Source organism: Mauremys reevesii, linkage group 2 (assembly GCF_016161935.1).
Source record: "Mauremys reevesii isolate NIE-2019 linkage group 2, ASM1616193v1, whole genome shotgun sequence".
NCBI classification, from domain to species: Eukaryota; Metazoa; Chordata; order Testudines; family Geoemydidae; genus Mauremys; species Mauremys reevesii.
In genome coordinates this window covers 19,777,720-19,796,913 of record NC_052624.1, presented here as the reverse complement: position 1 = coordinate 19,796,913, position 19,194 = coordinate 19,777,720, and the positions used below count along the sequence as shown (strand labels likewise).

The window sequence follows — 19,194 nt, the reverse complement described above, 5'->3', positions numbered from 1 at the left end:
TGCAGCGCAAGAGCAGGGTAGTCCCCGGGGGGCACATCTACACCACCTCTCCCCCTCCTCTCCCTGGCCAGGTTGGAGGCAGGAAGCCAGAGCTGATGTAGTGGCAAACAGCTCCCTGGCAGAATTTCCTGTCTAGGTTGTACTGAACTGAGCAGGCTCAGTAGGTAACTGCTATTGGTGCCGGCTGCTATTTTTGCCATTACACCGGGCAGTGCAGGGCAGCTGCGGCTCTGGCTGGTGCCATGGAGCAGACGGCCACAGCGTTCCCTCCTCTCCTCCTGGTGCCCTGGGTTGAAGCTGCTCCCGAGTCCCAGCCCCCTTTGCTCTCGCAGAGACATCCGCTGGGAGACCCAGCTCCATGGCTGACAGACCCCTCTGGGAACAGGGACTGCAGGGGAGCCCTCCCAGCACACAGCCCCAGCTATCCCCTCTCCCTGCCCCCTGAGCTACCCCCTGCCCGCACACAGCCCCAGCTACCCCCTCTCCCTGCCCCCTGAGCTACCCCCTGCCCGCACACAGCCCCAGCTACCCCCTCTCCCTGCCCCCTGAGCTACCCCCTGCCCGCACACAGCCCCAGCTATCCCCTCTCCCTGCACCCTGAGCTACCCCCTGCCTGCACACAGCCCCAGCTACCCCTCTCCCTGCCCCTGAGCTACCCCCTGCCCGCACACAGCCCCAGCTACCCCTCTCCCTGCCCCTGAGCTACCCCTGCCTGCACTCAGCCCCAGCTACCCCCTCTCCCTGCACCCTGAGCCACCCCCTGCCCGCACACAGCCCCAGCTAACCCCTCTCCCTGCCCCCTGAGCTACCCCCTGCCCGCGCACAGCCCCAGCTACCCCCTCTCCCTGCACCCCGAGCTACCCCCTGCCCGCACACAGCCCCAGCTATCCCCTCTCCCTGCACCCTGAGCTACCCCCTGCCTGCACATAATCCCTAGTACCCCTCTCCCAGCACCCTGAGCTTCCCTGCCTGCACACAACCCCTAGTACCCCTCTCCCTGCACCCTGAGCTATTCCCCTGCCTGCACACAGCCCCTACCCCTCTCCCTGCACCCCGAGCTATTCCCCTGCCTGCACACAGCCCCTACCCCTCTCCCTGCACCCTGAGCTATTCCCCTGCCTGCACACACAGCCCCAGCTACCCCCTCTCCCTGCACCCGGAGCTACCCCTGCCCGCACACAGCCCCAGCCTACCCCCTCTCCCTGCCCCCTGAGCTACCCCCTGCCCACACACAGCCCCAGCTACCTCCTCCTTGTGCCCTAAGCTGTTTTCAAACTTTTTGAGCTAAGCCCCCCATCCTTGAGTTACAATTTTTGGTTATGTTCCCCTCCCCCAACCCCAGACAGGCAGGTGGCCTGCTGAAGTGAGTCAGGGGTGCAGATGGTGCTCCCTCCCTGGACTGCTCGTTCCTGTTCCCCTGAAATAGAAGTCACACTACGCCTATGCGCAAGGCCCCTGCTCCAAGCTGCCCTCCTCCTTCCCACTGGGCCCTGGGGTTCTTACAGCATGTCGAGGGGGGCTGCCGAGAGAAAGGGGGTGTTCTATTTTACTATTTTGGCCTTCAGCAAATATGAAAAACAAAACCAAACACAATTTGGTTTGTCTACAATGTGCTTTTAGCAGTTTTCCATTGTAAATATCTAAATATATGAAAAGCAGAAAATTGTATTTTACCTTATGTGTAATACCTATGCAGGTTTAGATAAACTTCATCTGTCGAACAATGCAAGAGACTCTGAGACAACAAAGCCTTCTGCAAATGGGCATCAGAAAACACTGTGAGAAGCAATCATCTTCAATCAATAAAGCTGAAAACTTCAACCTCATGACATTCCTGTCATCTTCATCAAAATATCTTTGTATTAATTTCATTTGTTAATTTTGGGTCCAACCTTCTCTCACTTTTCACACTGTGTATTTCTGAGAAACCAAGCTACTTCCGATTCTACAATTTCTGATTTGTTTTGGTCCATTTTGTATACTCCCCAGTCAGTTTATGCAGGAGGTGCCTTGAAGACTGGAAGCTGAGAAAAATAACGAATTTGTGGTTGGACAGAGTCTCATGTTTCTAGATATGATGCCCTACTACCATGTTAAGTGCACAATACCTCCTCTGTGATATAAATACAATGCTGGTGAGCAACTCTGAGACTTGGAAAGAAAGGGTACATTTGAAGCCCAATATAACCCTAATTAAGAATGTTTAGGTGTCTTTAACAGCAAGTCACACTTCTTTTCTACTAAGAATTCATTAAAAAATTGAAGTAATTTGGAGAGATCACTGTTAGTTTCATACAGGATTCACTAGGCTGTATGTAACATTTGGCATCATGAAGCACTCTTACAGACCCAGTATTGTAGGCTTTTCAATGACAGAAGGTAATTTTCTTCAGTGGTAATCAGAAGGTGTCTCATCAAGACTAATGAACCACAAGATAAATTCTAACGTACTTCACTGTTAAATCTGAGCCCAGTATGCTTTGTAGAAAGCTATGCAGGCCTCTTATTGTTCTAATTCATACAGTACTATCACTTACAGAAAGTGTTATGCCATAGAGGTCAATTGCCCTTCAAAATATACGTACATAAAATTCTGTTAACTTTGTGTGTGCGTGTGTGTGTGTGTGTGTGTGTGCGCGCCTTTCAACACAAGTAGCACAGACTTTGTCTAGTAGTCTCCAGTTGCACAGTTTCCTTAAAGGTTTTCTGAGTTAAGTCCTGATGATGATGATGCAGTATATTGTAGCTCAGTGGTGCAAGCCACTATCTTTCACTAATCTCGTCAGTCTTTAGTTTCTCTCATGTGTGTGTACACACACACACACACACACACAGACACACACACACACACGAATGTTTATAACTCAGTGCAAGCTATTATTTTTCACCAATCTCTTCAAGTCTTTAGTTTCTCCTATATATTATATAGTCCTGTCTATCTGTATAGATAGTACTATATAGTGTGTGTGTAGTATACTATATATGTTGAATACTAAGCTTACAGAAATGATGCAGTCAGTTGGGTCAGCAAAACCTCCAGTTCAGTCTTTCTTATGAGTATGAAGCTTTCTGCAATGTAACATGATTTAGCTGCTCTGGGCCCTTAGACCCAGAATGACACTGATGAGGAGAAATTCAGTATTTTCTTTAGCATTGCTGTAGAATCAGACGTCCTGCAAGTAGTATGTGACAATCACAGGTCGCTGTTAAAATGTGTGTACTTTTGCCTGTTGTCTAACACTGCTGCACTAACACTTGACTTGAAAAGAGGAATTATAAAGACAGTAATGAGGACCATTGCCTGTATATGTGTGATCTGTAGACAGATCAGGCAAGGTTACCAAAACATTTTTTGGTAAGTTTAATGTTTCTTATTTTGTATTTATGTAAAACTGAAATATGTCCATTTGAGGTCTGAGCCCTTACACGCAATCAAACCATGATAATGGACTAATATCCAGTACGATTCTGAAACAAGTTAATCTCTTCTGATGTCCGGTATCTCTCATCTGTTCTCTTCCTGAGTAATGTCTGAGTTCTGGCCTATGCTTAATGAAATCGGAGTGAGATGGGAGTTCAGTGGAGTGCTTCAAAAGCAAACCCCAAACAACAGCCACAAAAATAATGGTTTCCTGAATTGGCCTTTTTGAATGGAAATTGGGCATAATATATAAATACTACTGCAGTAATTTCTGAGCTGTATCTACTGTTTATTAGGCTGGGTTTTGGAGAGAGTAAAATTGCTAGTTTTCATTGAGACTTACAAGCATTTTTTTCTGTTGCTTACATTTATTGTTGAGTTTTTGGACAGCAGAAATTATTTTTTTCTCCATTGAGGCAAAGTTCCAACCAAGAAGAGAAAACTACTCCTAAATTACTTAAAAAAATATGGATTCACATTATAAACATTAGATGATTTATTAGTAAAGGCATTGGCTCCTTGTATCTGTTGAGAGTGTATGGGCTTCTGCATTAGAAGTGTAAAGAATGATAATATAATTATCCACTATTTATCTTTGGAAATGATAATATGACTATAGTTGTACCATATCCACACTGGGAGTGTGGTAAACTGTGACATATGATAGGGTTAGTTCATTTTATAAAACATATTCCAGCTTTCTGTTACATTGTGACTTTAAGGTAGTTGCCTCAGTAAGATTTTTTTGATCAGATCCCCTGACAAAATTGTCTGCAGAAAGATCAAAAAGCAAAAATTTCTACTCAAGTTCTGGATGATATCTGCCTTAATTTTGATCTTTGTCCTTCTCTCAGTAGGCATCCACAGCAGAAACTGATTTTTTTTTGAAGGGGTATGTGTTCTGTCAAGCCAAGAAAATAAAAAAAAGTCAAACAATTCACCATGCTTATATATGATTCCCCAGAATGAATTGTGTTTAGCGAGTGAGTTGTCTGGAGGCAAGCTCCATTAGATACGTTCACAAATAGCAAGAATGCAAGTTATAGTATGTAGGCAAAAAGAAGAAAGACTTGCAGTGTTTTCCCCCTTGTCTTAGTATTTCTTTCCCTCCCAAAACAAACACTGCAGTATTCTGATTGCACTCCTTTTATTGGGTTGTGCTTTGAATCTTAGAGTCACAGATCTGTATTAGTTAAAAAGAGTACTTAAATAAAGACACTGGTTACTGGAAAGAAGGCAAAAGTTTAGGTTAAGTGTGGTTCTCACAGTGGATTAATCTTCAGAGAAAATCCAACCTTTCTGTAGCTGCTGACAGTGTCTTAAGTCTACTTTTTGTATTGTGACACTGTCTGCGTTAAATGTCCTGAAACTGACATTCTATATGCAAACTTTTTACAGATACAGTGCTACTTTCAAATGTAAATATAACACCTTGGTCGTATATTCACAGAAGGGTAAATTTATTTACACAGAAGCAATGGAGAAGTCATTAATAGATATTGACAGTGCACTTCCAGTGTTTTGTCTCATGAAGTCAGGTGGTCTGTACCTCTTGGTGACATCAACATCTGCCTCATTTTTTATGAGGCTAAAGCACAGAGATGCTCCTATCTGATAAACAAGATACAATTTTTGTCTGATTTATGGTATGTGAATTAAGTGTCTTAAGTTAGCCACCTCTTGGCTTTCTCCTGTGTTGGTAGCACAATATTCAATGCACAGTGGCAGAATTGTTGTAATATGGTGGGATTCTTAAGTGTAAGCACATCTTCAGTATTTACCTTTTAAGGTAAAAATTAAACTGGTATGATGTTACTTTAGAAGTAACAATTTTTGGATTCATAGGAAACTTTGTTTACAGATTGCAATGGTGTTTGTTGTTGGCCCTGTTTCTCCAATATCTTTTACATAATTCACTGTTTTAGTGTCATAGAAATTAAAGAATTTAACAAGAAATTATTTCGTGTTTTGGTTCAGAAGTACCATATTAAAGCTTTAAAAATATCACCAACCACAGAGGCTGTGGGAGTATTAATCCTCCATGCTCCTGAAGCCTCTTGTAATCATATACAGCTTAGAGTGCCTCCTGTGTGCTCCATGCTGGACAAACCAGAGAAGAGGTGGTCCCTGCCCTGCAGAATGTACAGTCTAAATTAGAGCCGGGTAAAGCAGGTCCGTCCTTACTGAATCTACATCACAGGACACATGAGAAATGGATAGAAGGTCAAGTTTTCAAGATGAATTTTTATATCAAATATGTGATGGTCTGGATGAGTCTCTGCCATTGTTCGCAGACGTTAGGTTGATGTCTTCCCTATGGTATTGTGGGGGACTTAGAATAAACCATTTAGTCATAAAATATAACCCTAGCCCTTCCTGTTCCAAAAGAAACATAAGGATTTAAGGCCACTTGCTCTCAGTCTGTACTATTTTTTCCTTGAATTTCATAAGTATAACATGATATGCTTTAGCCCAAATTGTCAAGAGTTTTGCAGAAAGCAATGGACGCATCTGTTCTAGGCAATTCAGTCTTGTTGCTATTGTGTTCTAAATAGCCATCTTATTGCAAAGTATTAAGCACAAAGAGTATCACTGAATCTTTTTCTTGTATCTTACACATGCTCAGATGAAACTAGAACATGCTATTTTAAAAACATACAATAAGTAGTGTGATTCATATCAAGTGATTTTACGTGCATAATTAGGACCAATATGGTTAATTAAAAATATATATATATACACTTCATCTTGTTTGGAAAAACGAAGTCAAAATAAGGTCTTATAGTCATTGATAATGTTGTGAGGGATATTCTTGTCAAAAAAGCCAGCATTTACAGATACTAAAATAAATGTGGCATTAGCCTTAGAGTAGCATATAAATCAGACTTCCTCAGGTATCGAATAAGTGTGCAAATATACTGATTAAACGTGCCACTGGCAGAAAAGTGCTTTTTTAAGGCGCTGATGTTCTTTGTAGATGAATATTAACTGAGTTACTTCAAGCTCTGCTTTAAGTGCATCACATTGAGCAAGGATGCACAGAGTAAACAGCTGACATCCACGGTGTTCTGATGCTGGCTCCAGAGCCCCGGAATATATTGGCTTTCAGCAAATTATGAGAAACCCTCACCACATCCACGTCTGCCCCCCCCCTTTTTTTCTTAAACAAATCTCCAACTCCAGCATATAGGAAGTTGTGGAACTCCCTTTGTGTCATAGTCTTTGGTTTGTCCTTGTCCCCGCCACACAACTCCAGACTTTGACTTTGGCTTGACAGAGGCTGAGGACTGTACACCCTGCAGTTACTTACAGATATCTGGAGGTTTTGAACTGTGGTCCATGAGGAGCTGGCTTGTCCCATGGTGCTGGCTAGTCACTTCGAGCTGCTGCACTTCATTAAAAGACTACAAATATATTAAATATTTTCCTACTATACTCCTCCATGTGAGCAACTGCAGCATTTGCCTCTGGGATGTCATATATTATGAATGGGAGGGATGTGGTCTGTGTAGTAGTAAACAAGAGGGCACATTGTCCATGAGACAATCTCTTACATGTTCCACATTATGATTAAAATTTGAGGACCCCGATACACTTGTAGGAAAGTATCCTGTGGCAATACTATCCTGTGGGGAGGTGGACTGGTATTGAGCCTGACCTTTTTGTAGGGCACCAAGCTACAAAATAGTTGTAAACACTTTTACAGGGTTTTGGTACCTTCTACATTACCAGTGATGACAATGTGAATGGTCTTTTTACCTCTTCCTGGTTGACGTCCAAAACAGAGTTTTCATGTAACAGAAGCCCACATTTCCATTAGGTACATGGAACTTATGAATCAGATGATCCTTTCTTCTGGATTGGGCCCTGCATTCTTAAAACTTAACATTTTGACTCCCTTTTACTTTTCATGTACTTAAGTATTTCCTGTCATTCAGTGGCTTCAAACTGTCATCAATATGTACTTCAAACATAAGATTGTCACCTTTGCCTGGATAGACAAGCTGGGAAATAAGAGAACAAGTGAATCTAAACAGAACTGGGATGTATGATGTATAATGGTGCTAATTAGCAAGGGCATAGTTTGGAGGGGGGAGCGGGGAGCATTGCTCCCCTCCCCCAAACTGCAAGTCCCAGGCAGGTGCAGAATTTCCCACACACACACGAGGCTCCATTGGCCTGACTGGAGCTGCTCCCCAAGTATAGAAGTCAAACTACACCTATGTTAATTAGCAGGAAGTCTAAACGTGAAATCCATTGTTTTCTAGAACACTTTCCAATCCTACTAAAGACTCTTGCTGTACTTCCTTTCACAGATAAGTCTTCAGCTTTTATTTTTGATGATTAAATAGTACATGTCAACCTATGGCTCTGAACTTATAATAAACAGGTGTTTAAGTTAAATAGAATTGCAGAAAATTCTATTGCAAGGCATTTTACAGGAGAACAGTGGCTTTGGTTTCAATTACAGTAACCTATGAACTGTAAGGATAGCTGCATGTTTTAGTAGCAAAGTTGTTTGTTTAAAAATAGGAAAGGTGAAATAGGATCTTAAATTCTGTACAGCCTTTGCTTGCCTAATTCATTGTTCATTCATGGACTTTTCCTAATAGCCACTTTATTAGCCACTTTGATTAATAATTCAGATTTATATTTGTTAGCTTTAAATTTGAGACCAAAAATGTGTCTGATTGTTTCAACTATACTACAGGTTGATTCCAGTTGGGCAAAATGGCTGAAGGGTAATAAAAGAGAAATCCTTCAACAAATGTAATATCAGTAAATGCTGATGATCTCAGCCCAATATACTTGCACCAGAGGGAGCTAAAAGTTGTATCAGATCAAAACTGAAACTTTGTTATGAAACCCCAATTTTTGAAAATGGTTCAGATGTCTACAGAGAAGTTTGTAAAATGTGTGTGTATCTATATCAAATGTCTTTAAATAATACATAATTGTGTATTTCTAGATATTTGTACCAATCATCTCAACATGCTGCTCTTCTATTTCTTTCATTAAATATAATTTGTACACAAAGTCACCTTTTAAAGGTAATTATAAGGTTTTCTTCATGATTAGGACTCCTGCCTACATACCCCAGGCACCCATCACTTCCATTTGCTTCAAGGAATGAAAGCTCAGGACATCAGCTTTGCATTTTATTTAATACCCGTCTGCTCCCCCAGTAGTCCCATATGAGGTTTCTTAGCACAAGTATTTATATTATGGAAATACCAGTACACTCTGGTCATTCAGTGTCACCACAGAATTCCATTAAAATAAAGACTGGTCACTTTTTTAATGAATATGCCTCATCTCACTGGAGATAAAAAATGAATCTGTTGGTGCATCAATATATAGCAGCTCTTTATAGTTGTGATTACCAAGCCAAACATATTATGGCACCAAGAAATGAAGGGTTTTATTCTGTACTTTGTCTGTGTTGTAGTTGTGTTCCCTTAATTACCCATTAGAAGCCAAAACGTGAGTGATGCTCTGTGTGTGTGCAGTTTGGCCTTTGTCTCTGTTGGAGAAAATTTAGAAAACATGCAGACTAACACATTTCAGACAGCATGAGGTTAAACATGACATTGCTTTTAGTGCGGATAAGATGCTCATGCTAAAAAGCTTATGGGCAAAATTCTGTTTAACATCATGCTATTTGAAACATGCTTTCTAACACTAATGCATTTTCCCAGTTTAGAAAAGTTACACAAAATCTTCCGGTTTCAAGTACAATTAAAAAGTTGTGAACAAAAAATGCAACCATTTCCCAGTTTTTAAAGGTAACCTTAAAATATTTTGTCTGATCTGGTACCAATTGGTATAGAAATTTAGAAAATGAAGATATGTTAGGATTGTGGATTTAAAATTGTAGCCTGTGACCAATACAGCAATACATATACACAAACTAAAAATACAGGTTCCTCTATATGCAAGAATGATTTGGGGCCTAATCCTGCATTCCCAACTCAGGCAAAACACCCATTGAACTCAATGGGCTTGTCTATGCTAAGCTTTTTTAAACAGCAAAATCCCAGTTGCACTACCATGAGTGGGAGTATACCCAAGGCTTAGCATTCTTATAACATTGTCTAGACATGTTTTGAGGAGGGTTAGATGAGATGGTCATAGAAATACCACCTTTTCTGCATTAGGGACCATATATACGCACTGATGGTAGTGCAATGACATTAAAAAAAACGTCTAGTACAGGTTCAGCTAGTGGGCATTTTTCCTCATGCAGGTTCAGGCTCTTTCATTCCAATATTACCAATTTAGGTCCGTCTTTGCAGAAATTTAGTTAACTAAAAACTTTTGTATGTGGGCATTCTTGTATCTTGAAAGCAAAATATGGCTGAAAAATGTTTTTAGCACTAAAGTAATTGTTACCAATCTGTAGCAGACACATCCTCCCCACCCAATCCTTGAGGTTAATTTAATTTAGGTCATTTGAAAACGTGTGCTTTTATAAAATTTTCAATTGTGGTTACCTTGCAGTGTTACAAAACTATATGAAAACAACTGCCTTTTTAGATGGTTTGAATTTCACAGTGCAGTAGTGAAAAGGAGTAGATTTGGTATCTTTTTGCTTTATTTGAAATGTCACAATTTGTGTGTTTTTAGCAAGATTTTTTTAAACTCTGTTTTCAATAAAGTCAAACTGTGATTGATTTACAATGTGCTTTTTTGGTCAACATTTGTATTAAAAATAAACAATGGACTTTTGAGTCTTTGTAAGATGTTGCTCCATGCCTCACAATTTACTCCTCTATAATATATTGTAGGAGGGTGGCTTAATGTGTGCATAGAGCTTGAGAGCATCAAACACAAGCCATTTGTTGAAATTCAGAGTATCATAGGGGAGTAGCAGAGATCCTGATAGGTTCAGTAGGCGTTACACCCCTTGGACCAAAACATGGAGCACAAATAAAGCAAAGGACAGACATACAGCAAAACCATCACAAAGCAAACCCGCACCTTTAACATGCCTGTATCCTAATTTTAGTTTTTAGTTAATGGAAAAACACACAGGCTATCAATAGTAGTTTTCGGTAATCTTTGACACAAAACAATTCTAATTTAAATATGGCCAGTCTATGAGCATTTTCGGTAATTGTGAGTCAGTTTCCTAAAGCATCTGAAACATTTTAACAAAAGTTTAGCTTTCAGGCTCTCCTGGGTGCATGGTATCAATCAAGGGATTTTAGGCCTTAACTCAAAGTTCAAGAGTAACAGTCCACAACTGAAAGGTTTTAAATGCATTTTGGTCTCTTCTAAACCTAGACGATACTAGTTGGTCAAGTTCCTGAACCATTTTGTTCCTTTATGGGGACGACTCAGCCACATTTGCAGTAGGGCTATTTTGCCTATAGTAGAGCTTGTAATGTGGCTTCCAGCCATTAAAGGAGAGGAGCCAGTCCAGCTGCATTCAGCTACTAAAAGGAGCTGAAGAAGTAATGCATCTCCTTCCACACTCCTCAGTGGCATTTCCAACTGCCTGGGCACTGCTATCAAGGGAATCTGTCTTTTCCTGGTGTTCAACAGGAGTAACTCCACTGGAGAGTATGTAGACGGAATCCACTGAATGAAGAAAGGAGTCAAAGGGAAGAGTTCTCGGAGAGGGAAAAGAGAAAGGGATCCTGGGATGAGAGGGAGAGGGTAGTATGTCTCTGAGAGGGAGGAGGTTAAAGGAAGAAGAAGACCAGGGAGGGAAAACAGAACATGAGGAAAGCAAAGGGAGTAGAAGACAGGTAAGAATGTGGAGAGCAAGGAGAAGCAACAAGTCAGAGAAATGGTAGCACAATGCCCATTTAACTTTTATTTCTATAATATCAGCATCAGCATCCATAGAGAAGTGTTTTTTCTCACACTGGATCTGACAAGGATCTAATCTCCTGTGAGGTTGTCTATCATTAAACCAATTAGAAATTCGATTATGCAGCTCATTCTGGACTGTTTACATGTTTATATCAACATTCAAGAATTTTCTTTTGATAACAAGAGCGACATAAGGGACAAACAAGTCTTTCTCCCAAGGAAAACTCTTCAAATGCTTGAAGACAAGTCTGATGAAACATATGTGAACAAGAGAGCAGAACAGTCTGGCGTGAATATCGATTATTGCTGTTCTCAGAAAAGACACTTGGAGGATGAGTGATATGACGGAGTGGCATAATGCAAATAGGGCAGTCAAATATCTCTTGCCGAAATGCCTGAGGGGAAAATAAGAAAATAGATTAGTTATTGTAGAGTGATAACTAAACGTTGGAAGCATGCATAGCAGCAATACCCTGTACCACCAGAAGGTTCAAAGTGCATTTTGTAACAATTGGTGATATGTCCTTCAATGTTTAATCTACCAAAACTTGTTCAGTATTTTGTCACATCAGAATAATTCTGAAATATCTTTAATGTTACTTTCCTTCTTATTGAACACAGGAGTTATTTGTAATCATAAACCAAAGAATAGTTATTGTAGCAAAATGTTTAACTTGTACTATACTGTTTTAAAAAAAAGTTTGCAGATATTGTTTTAACGTGTAGTACAGGGGTTGCAAGGTTATTACATGGGGGATCACGAGCTGTCCGCCTCCACCCCAAACACCACTTTGAATCCAGCGTATCTGAATTATAGGAGATATGCCTATCTCCTAGAACTGGAAGGGACCTTGAAAGGTCATCAAGTCCAGCCCCCTGCCTTCACTAGCAGGACCAAGTACTGATTTTTGCCCAAGATCCCTAAGTGGCCCCCCCTTAAGGATTGAACTCACAACTCTGGGTTTAGCAGGCCAATGCTCAAACCACTGAGCTATCCCTCCCCCTAATGGTGTTAAATATATTAAAAAGTGTTTTTAATTTATAAGGAGGGTTGCACTCAGAGGCTTGCTATGTGAAAGGAGTCACGAGTACAAAAGTTTGAGAACTACTGGTGTAGATTGACAAATGGTACCAGGGAATTTTTTGGATGGAGGATATGCTGGAAAAAACTTTCCTGCTTTGACAAAGACTATAGTTGCAAAATGAATTGAGATCATCATCCAACTGGCTCCGAAACCAACCTGCATCTGTATTTTCTCCCATTCTGTTTCGCTTATTAACGGGGCAAATTTTTCCTCCAACTGTTGAAGCACATTTCGACTTGCAGCTATAGAAGAATCAATTTCAGAAAAAAACTCATCTATGTTTGTGTCGTAAGAACTCAATAACCGATTGCTGATCTCCTGAAACTAAAGAACATGGGGAAAAAATAGCCTCCAGTTAGAACAGAATTCTGTTCAACAGCTACCAGCACAGAATTTTCAAAATTATTCATAAGTTGCTAAAAAATCAAGAAAACACATTCTTTTAAAATAAACTTTATTTATCAAAACAATACTTGATCCTTGGCCAAAGAGTGCATGCTACTACTCTGTCCAAACATCATGCATTGTTACTTAAGATGTACAAAGTACAGACATCTGCCTTTTTTGTATTAACTGTGGGTACGTCTACACTACGGGACTATTCCGAATTTGCATAAACCGGTTTTGTAAAACAGATTTTATAAAATCGTGTGCACGCCACACACACAAAAAATCGGTGGTGTGTGTGTCGTCGTCCGAGGCGCGCGCTCGTGCTTCTGTTGCATAGCTACTGGCTATTCCTAGCATAGCCCCCCTCCCCCCCCGCCCCCTCCCCCCCCTTCCCTTCCTTCCCCGGGTTGAGATCCCAAAAAATGGGCAAAAATGGTTAAAATGGTGGGTCTGTAAATGTCGTCAGTCACTCCCAGTCTCTGGGAAAGCAACGCAGACAAGCATTTTTTTGCTTTTTGCCCTTTTTCCCTGGCCAGCATGGCAGCCATGGCAACCATTTTGCCACTTGTTGTGTGTTGTTATGTGTACTAGATGTCACTAGATGTGATGCACAGCAGCGATTCAGCAGCATTACACACAGAAGCATGCTTTCTTTTTTGCATGCATGCAGAGATGATTACCAGCCCACTCATGCACCATCAACCCACATAATAATATTGGATGATCATTTGATGTGGCTACCAGTCCTTAGTGCCAATCAGCCAGCTGCTGCCCTGGGTCAATCAGCCAGCAAAAAAAAAGCCAAGTTGCTAGCCATCATATTGCACCTTCCATTTTGTTTTGCTGCTTTGGCTGCTGCTAGTGCCTGCCCCTGGAGCCATGACAAAAAAAAAAAATCTGAATGACTCCTGAGTCAATCCCTCCTTTAGTAAATAAAAATAGAATCTGTGCTGCCAGATGTGCAAGTGTGTGTGTGACCTGTGCTCTGTGTCTAGCTGTATGCTATTCAGTGTATGCACCTGCTATTTCTGCTCCTCCCCCAGTAACCCTTCCTGTTTGTTCCCGTGTTTCCCCCCTTTTTCTTACCCCCCGTGTTTGTGAATGAGAATAAGACAATAATAAATGAAGATGATGAAATGACACAAGACACTGACAATGAGATGAGAGTCAGCAGGAGCCTCCAGCTGCTATGATAGTCCAGACAGGACATTAAGCAGTGTGTAGGGGAGAAGCCCAGCATCACAACACTGAAAGGGTCTTGGCTGATGAATTTTACACCCTGGGTGGGTGGGGCTGATGGCAGCCCTGTTTTGCTCAGATGATCCATGACCACCATATTGCACCATCCATCACACCCAAAAAAAAATTAGGCCCAACTGGCGATGGCGAGGACAGCTGAGTCATGATTTTCATCAGCTGAAGCTGATCATGAGGATGATTTTCATCATTTTTTTGATCAGCTTATGCTGATGATGAGATGAGGATTCCATCTTTTCTACATCCAGCCGCCATGACCGGGGTGTAGGATATGTTACTCTGCTGCATCACTATCAGCCTATCTCAGCATTCAGGGTAAAGATTGAGTGAGATGAGTGTTGTGTTAAGGGGTTGGGTGTTGGGGGGGGGTGGGTGGGGTGTGGGGGTGGTGCCCTAGAAAGCCCAAGTGCTCAGCTTTATGGGCATGTGTTTGGAGCTAAGCCAAGAAATAGCCCAGGAGCCAAGCAGTCCATTTTGGATAGCTGCAGGTCCATCAGTCCTCAGCGCTGCAGTCCACGCCATTCCATGCGCCATGCTTGCTTTGCTTGCGCGCGCTGCGTCTTTGCGCGCTGTCTCTGGATTTTTGCGATGGGGACTGGATTTTTGATAGAAAACGGATAGAACGCTATAGATAAGATAGATAGATAGTAATACCTTAATCTTCAGAAGAATAGATAGATCTATGAATGACAGCTGCCTGCTAGAGTAGATGCAAATATGTGCAGAGAGCACTCTGTGCAGATGTCAGAGCCTGCTCCTGTAATGCTACCACTGTTCAGTATGCTGTCTGCAGCCCACCTGTTGTGTCACTGTCCCAGCCCCACTTGGCTGGCGTGTTTAGCCCCCCCCCCCTGTTGTGAATGATTATAACCCACCCCAAAATAAGACACAATGGAGGAAGTGATAGAGATGACAGACAAGTGAGCAGAGAGTGAATGATAGAACAGAGGAGAAGAAGTAGAGAGTGCAGACAGGCAGGAGGCATGAATCCACAGTAGGAGAAGCCCAGCATCCCACTGCTGGTCCAGGGCTGATGAAGCCCACCCTGTGGATGGGATGAGGGGGCATCAGCCCAGCCATCCACCATCCATGAGGATGGCATCCACACATCCACAATGCCCCATCGGTTAGAAAATTGGAGGAATATTTTGATGATGATGATGAAGCTGATTGATTGGATGGATTTCAGCTGATGATGATCATGATGGATGATTGATGATGATGATTGTGATGGATCATGCTGCTGATGCCCATGGATTGATGGCAATGATGATGGTGCTGAGCTGCCCATGGCTCACTGCTGCTGCAGCATCATGTAAAGATCGAGCAGGATGAGAGTGTAAAGAATTCAGTGACATGTTTCGCTTGTGGTGGTGGAGGTGGGTGTGGGTGGGGTGAGTGTTGACAAGCTAATGGTTTTGTTTGAGACCTAGAAGTGTTGGAATTTTTTGCCTTTCCAAATTTGCAAGAGGCTGATTTTCTGTGGGATAGTGGAAGATCCAGTCCACTGAGAGTCCCATCAGTCCTTTGGCTTTCGATACATTCTCAGTCTTTCTGTCCATCTGATCACGTGGCGTCCGTCTGATGGGCTGCCGTCTGATCTTTTTGATTTCATCTTCTGTTTCGAGATTTTGCTCTGGAGATTGCGCCCGGATTTCTGATTTGCCTGCCATGGTCCATGATCCTCTCTTTTCCAGGCGGAGCCTTTAATTTTTGTTTTGATTTCCTGATCGAGCTCCACGCTCACTGCCTGAGCTCAAAAAACCGCGGGGAAATCACGTTTGCAGTTGGCTTTTCGCTTTTCCTGAGTTCCGGACAGGGTGTGTTCAAATTCGGCCAGCGCTCCAGAGGGTCAGAGGTGCACATAGCTCCACTCGAGTTCACACTAACCGTTCAGGCGAGACACTTACCCGAACGACATATTACAACCCTAATGATATATTTTAATCCCCAGTTAGGGAGCCATTAAAAAACGGTTTAAAGAGCCGAAAGTTTTATAAGGTAAAAACTAGTTTAAAGTTAATTTAATTTAACTAGGTTTAATCGATATAAGGTGCCTTTAAACCTGTCCAAAAGTCTCTATTTTATACTCTTAAAGGCTTTAACTTGTACATGAAGACAAGGTTAGTTTGAAAGTACAGTTCTACGCCCGCAAGAACACATTTCATATTCTTTCTTCATTTTAAAAGATGACAATCTTTTTTAAAAGTGCATGTACTATGTTTTGTTAACACTATTAAAGGCATCTAACCAAAGTATGTGCATCAAACAGTAGCGCTGAATTATTTTTAGTGCATAATGCTACCCCCAACAGAAGCAGGAGGGATTGTTGGTCATAATGGCATTGATGAGACTGTGCCTAAAGGGGTGGAGTGCAAGAGTGCATGCTTGGCAAGGCAGGAGTAGGGGCTCTTCTTTCCCCCCTCTCCCATTGGCTGGGTTCAAGGGTTCCTTCCTCCCACATCTATTTAAATTCTTCCGGGGCGTTTCAAAGTTGCAGTGCAGGAGATACGTTTTCAGGATGCTGTGGGTCTGACTGATTGCCTGTTTTGGGTTCAGGAAGAAATTTTTCCAATGGCCAAGGTTTTTTTCCTCTGTTGCAGCATTATGGAGGCACAGTTGGGTTGTACACAGTATGACTTGACAATTTAATATTAAGAAAGATAAGACTGTCTAGCTCATTGCAACTTACAGCTGGTGTTCAGTGTGGGTAAAAAGGGCTGGAGACCTGGGATTTCACTGGTGGACTTTGTATCTAGAGGAGAAGGGGAGACCTGAAGTCTTCAGGGACTGAGGTCCTGCATTGGTAACCTCTGTTCCCTGCGGGATGAGACTAAAGGTTTCAGAAACGTAGCTGGAGCCCAAGGCAGAACAGGATCTACCTCGAGTTATTAATTACATGGTGGAAGACCTATAACCCTGTGCTGGACCCAGCTAAATGCCTGGGATTTGAGAATGGGGGTAGATGTGCAGCATCTCCCCTTCAGTATTAATTTATCAGAATTGCTGTCTCCCACCCAAATCCATCCCAGGAGTGTGTTGTTCATTTGCCTGTAGATCCTGATAAGACTTGTGTGCATTATCCAACATTTGAAGAGATCAACTTTGCGGCCAAAGAAGTAATGAACTGAAGTATAACTGACTCTCACTCCATCTCAACCCAGCAGACTGAGGCCTCCGTCTCAAATTAAGTCCCAGAGAGAGTCTATATTTCCTCTCGTCTACTGTAATCAACACAGTGCCTGAAAGTTCAGTACAGAACAACACTCATCTTAGAAGTACCACACAGCCTGCATCCTTTGAGATTCCGATTTCGATAGTGATTCTTGAGGATTTGAGAAACATTCCATGGACAGGAATGGGTTGTAGGCCAACTTCTGTGGACTCCGTTTCTCTCTCAAGAGAAGAAAATGGGGATTATTCAGTGCATGTGTTCTTTTGTTTGAAGTCCACAATCACAGGAGTCATTTCACTTACAAAGTGACTCAAGATCACCGGCATGGAAGTTTTTCCATGTCAAAAGGGCCTGCATATAAAGTTTTCTCCATCTGTGTTTGACAGTGAAAATGTTTGTTTCCCATGGTTTTTTTTTTTCTTTTGTCCTCAGCCAGATTCAGTGCCAGACCCCCATGCATGCAGCAATCTTGTTGCTTCTTTTGTCTCATTGCTTGAGTACCCTATGCCTAGGGAACATGTACTTCCCTGCAAATACTGACTTGAAATTGGATTGCATTTGTAAGATAGGATGTAAGTATTAGACCTTCAGTGTTAGGCACCCAGCTGAATGACTTGTTATAAAATCTCAATCTTAGCTAACATTTCAGTACATGATTTTTAAACTTTGACTGTCATTAGTGTAGTTCAGAATTAGTGGCAGACATAGGCACCATGTCAATTAAACTTCCAAAATTAGTTACCAGGGTGTATGGATGTTAAAGTTGGGGTTTATAATGAAACTCTTAACTATGATCTCTCCATAATCTATTGTTTCTAGCTAAGTGAATGCTCTGAAACAAAGAAAAACTTTAGAACCACCCAGAAAAGGAAAATGATGAGACGCTTTATAAGAGCGGGGATAGGTATTTTCTGTCTTGTGCAGAAGTTTGATTTGATATTTTTTAGTTTGTTTTTCCTTTTAAGCAAGAAAAGTGGAAACCTGTTAATTCACACTGACTGGGAGACCCACTATGGTTGACTGCATTTTGCACTATAGCAAAAAACAAGGGTGACACAACCATAAAATGTTTGTTCATTTAATTTGTCAACTGCAGTTTAGGTTTAATTATGATATGAACACTAGTATATGAACAATAGCATACTTTTTTTAAATTGTACGATGAGGCCCCTTTAAAGCATCTCCTTGTAAAACTTTCTGAGAAGTGAGGAAGGGTGGGTTGAGAGAGTGTGTGTGTGTTTGTGTGTGTGAGAGAGATTGTCTAGTACAGTGCATATTAGTGAAGCTATTCCTGTACTTCCATGGTGTCCTTTCATTAAGAAAAGATCTTTCAAATTCCATCACATGCAAATATGTGCATTGACCTTACTTTTTTTTTTAAATCCAAACTCTTCTTCCCTTCAGTATTTGCATTTTACATGATTTCCAGATAGTTCTAAATGACAAAATTGTGACTCTCTTTTGGATGAGATGCACAATATGTATTGGACTAAGGAGCTTTTATTTTAATCCGGTTATGAGTGCGTATACTGCCTGGAGTGTTTTAGTGAGCTAAGTCTCTGAAATTACATTTATTGTAAAAAAAAGTTATTGGAGTCTTAATTTGCCTTACCTGAATTACTGTCAAAGACTAGGTTTTAGAATTTAATTAACTTGTTCTATGTTTTACATAAAACCTGCTTCTGCTTCTAGTAAAGTCAGTGTTAAAGCTCACTGACTTCAGTGGCAGCAGGAGTAAGCCTTTACCCAGCATGATTCATGGTCTCTGTTCAGAAAGAAATCAAGCCAGGATTGATTCTTTAGGAAAGTCTTTCTACGGTACACAGGCAGAACCATGCTGCACAGCCTGCATTATGCCTGGCTCTACCCCGGCTTTCAATGACTATCAAATTGGCACGTACCTTAGAAAATTATTTCCAGAAGAAACCTATAGGTGCCATCAGAAATTAGCATAAATTAGAGCAGCCCTGAGGCTGCTTCAACTTTTGCTGGTGGTCAGGCAGGGCCCAGAATATGGCGAGTGCATAGATAATTTAAAGCAGTGA

The 19,194-nt window shown here is 41.6% G+C and overlaps 2 protein-coding genes across 13 annotated transcripts in view; one reads left to right on the top strand and one right to left on the bottom strand.

The window, feature by feature from the left end:
• Nucleotides 1-5,380, top strand: part of LMBR1 (limb development membrane protein 1) — a 140,156-nt gene extending 134,776 nt beyond the window's left edge. For both annotated transcript variants that reach the window (XM_039527172.1, XM_039527173.1), the window contains one exon: nt 1,697-5,380. In XM_039527172.1, the coding sequence (XP_039383106.1) occupies nt 1,697-1,782 (86 nt within the window). In that variant the 3' untranslated portion in view covers nt 1,783-5,380. The remainder of the gene's footprint in view (nt 1-1,696) is intronic.
• Nucleotides 5,381-8,162: 2,782 nt separating this feature from the next.
• The window catches only part of RNF32 (ring finger protein 32), a 63,170-nt gene continuing 52,138 nt past the window's right edge, over nt 8,163-19,194 (bottom strand). For all 11 annotated transcript variants that reach the window (XM_039527184.1, XM_039527174.1, XM_039527177.1 and 8 more), the window contains 2 exons: nt 12,484-12,651; nt 8,163-11,637 (listed from right to left, as the gene is read on the bottom strand). In XM_039527184.1, the coding sequence (XP_039383118.1) occupies nt 11,395-11,637; nt 12,484-12,651 (411 nt within the window). In that variant the 3' untranslated portion in view covers nt 8,163-11,394. The remainder of the gene's footprint in view (nt 11,638-12,483; nt 12,652-19,194) is intronic.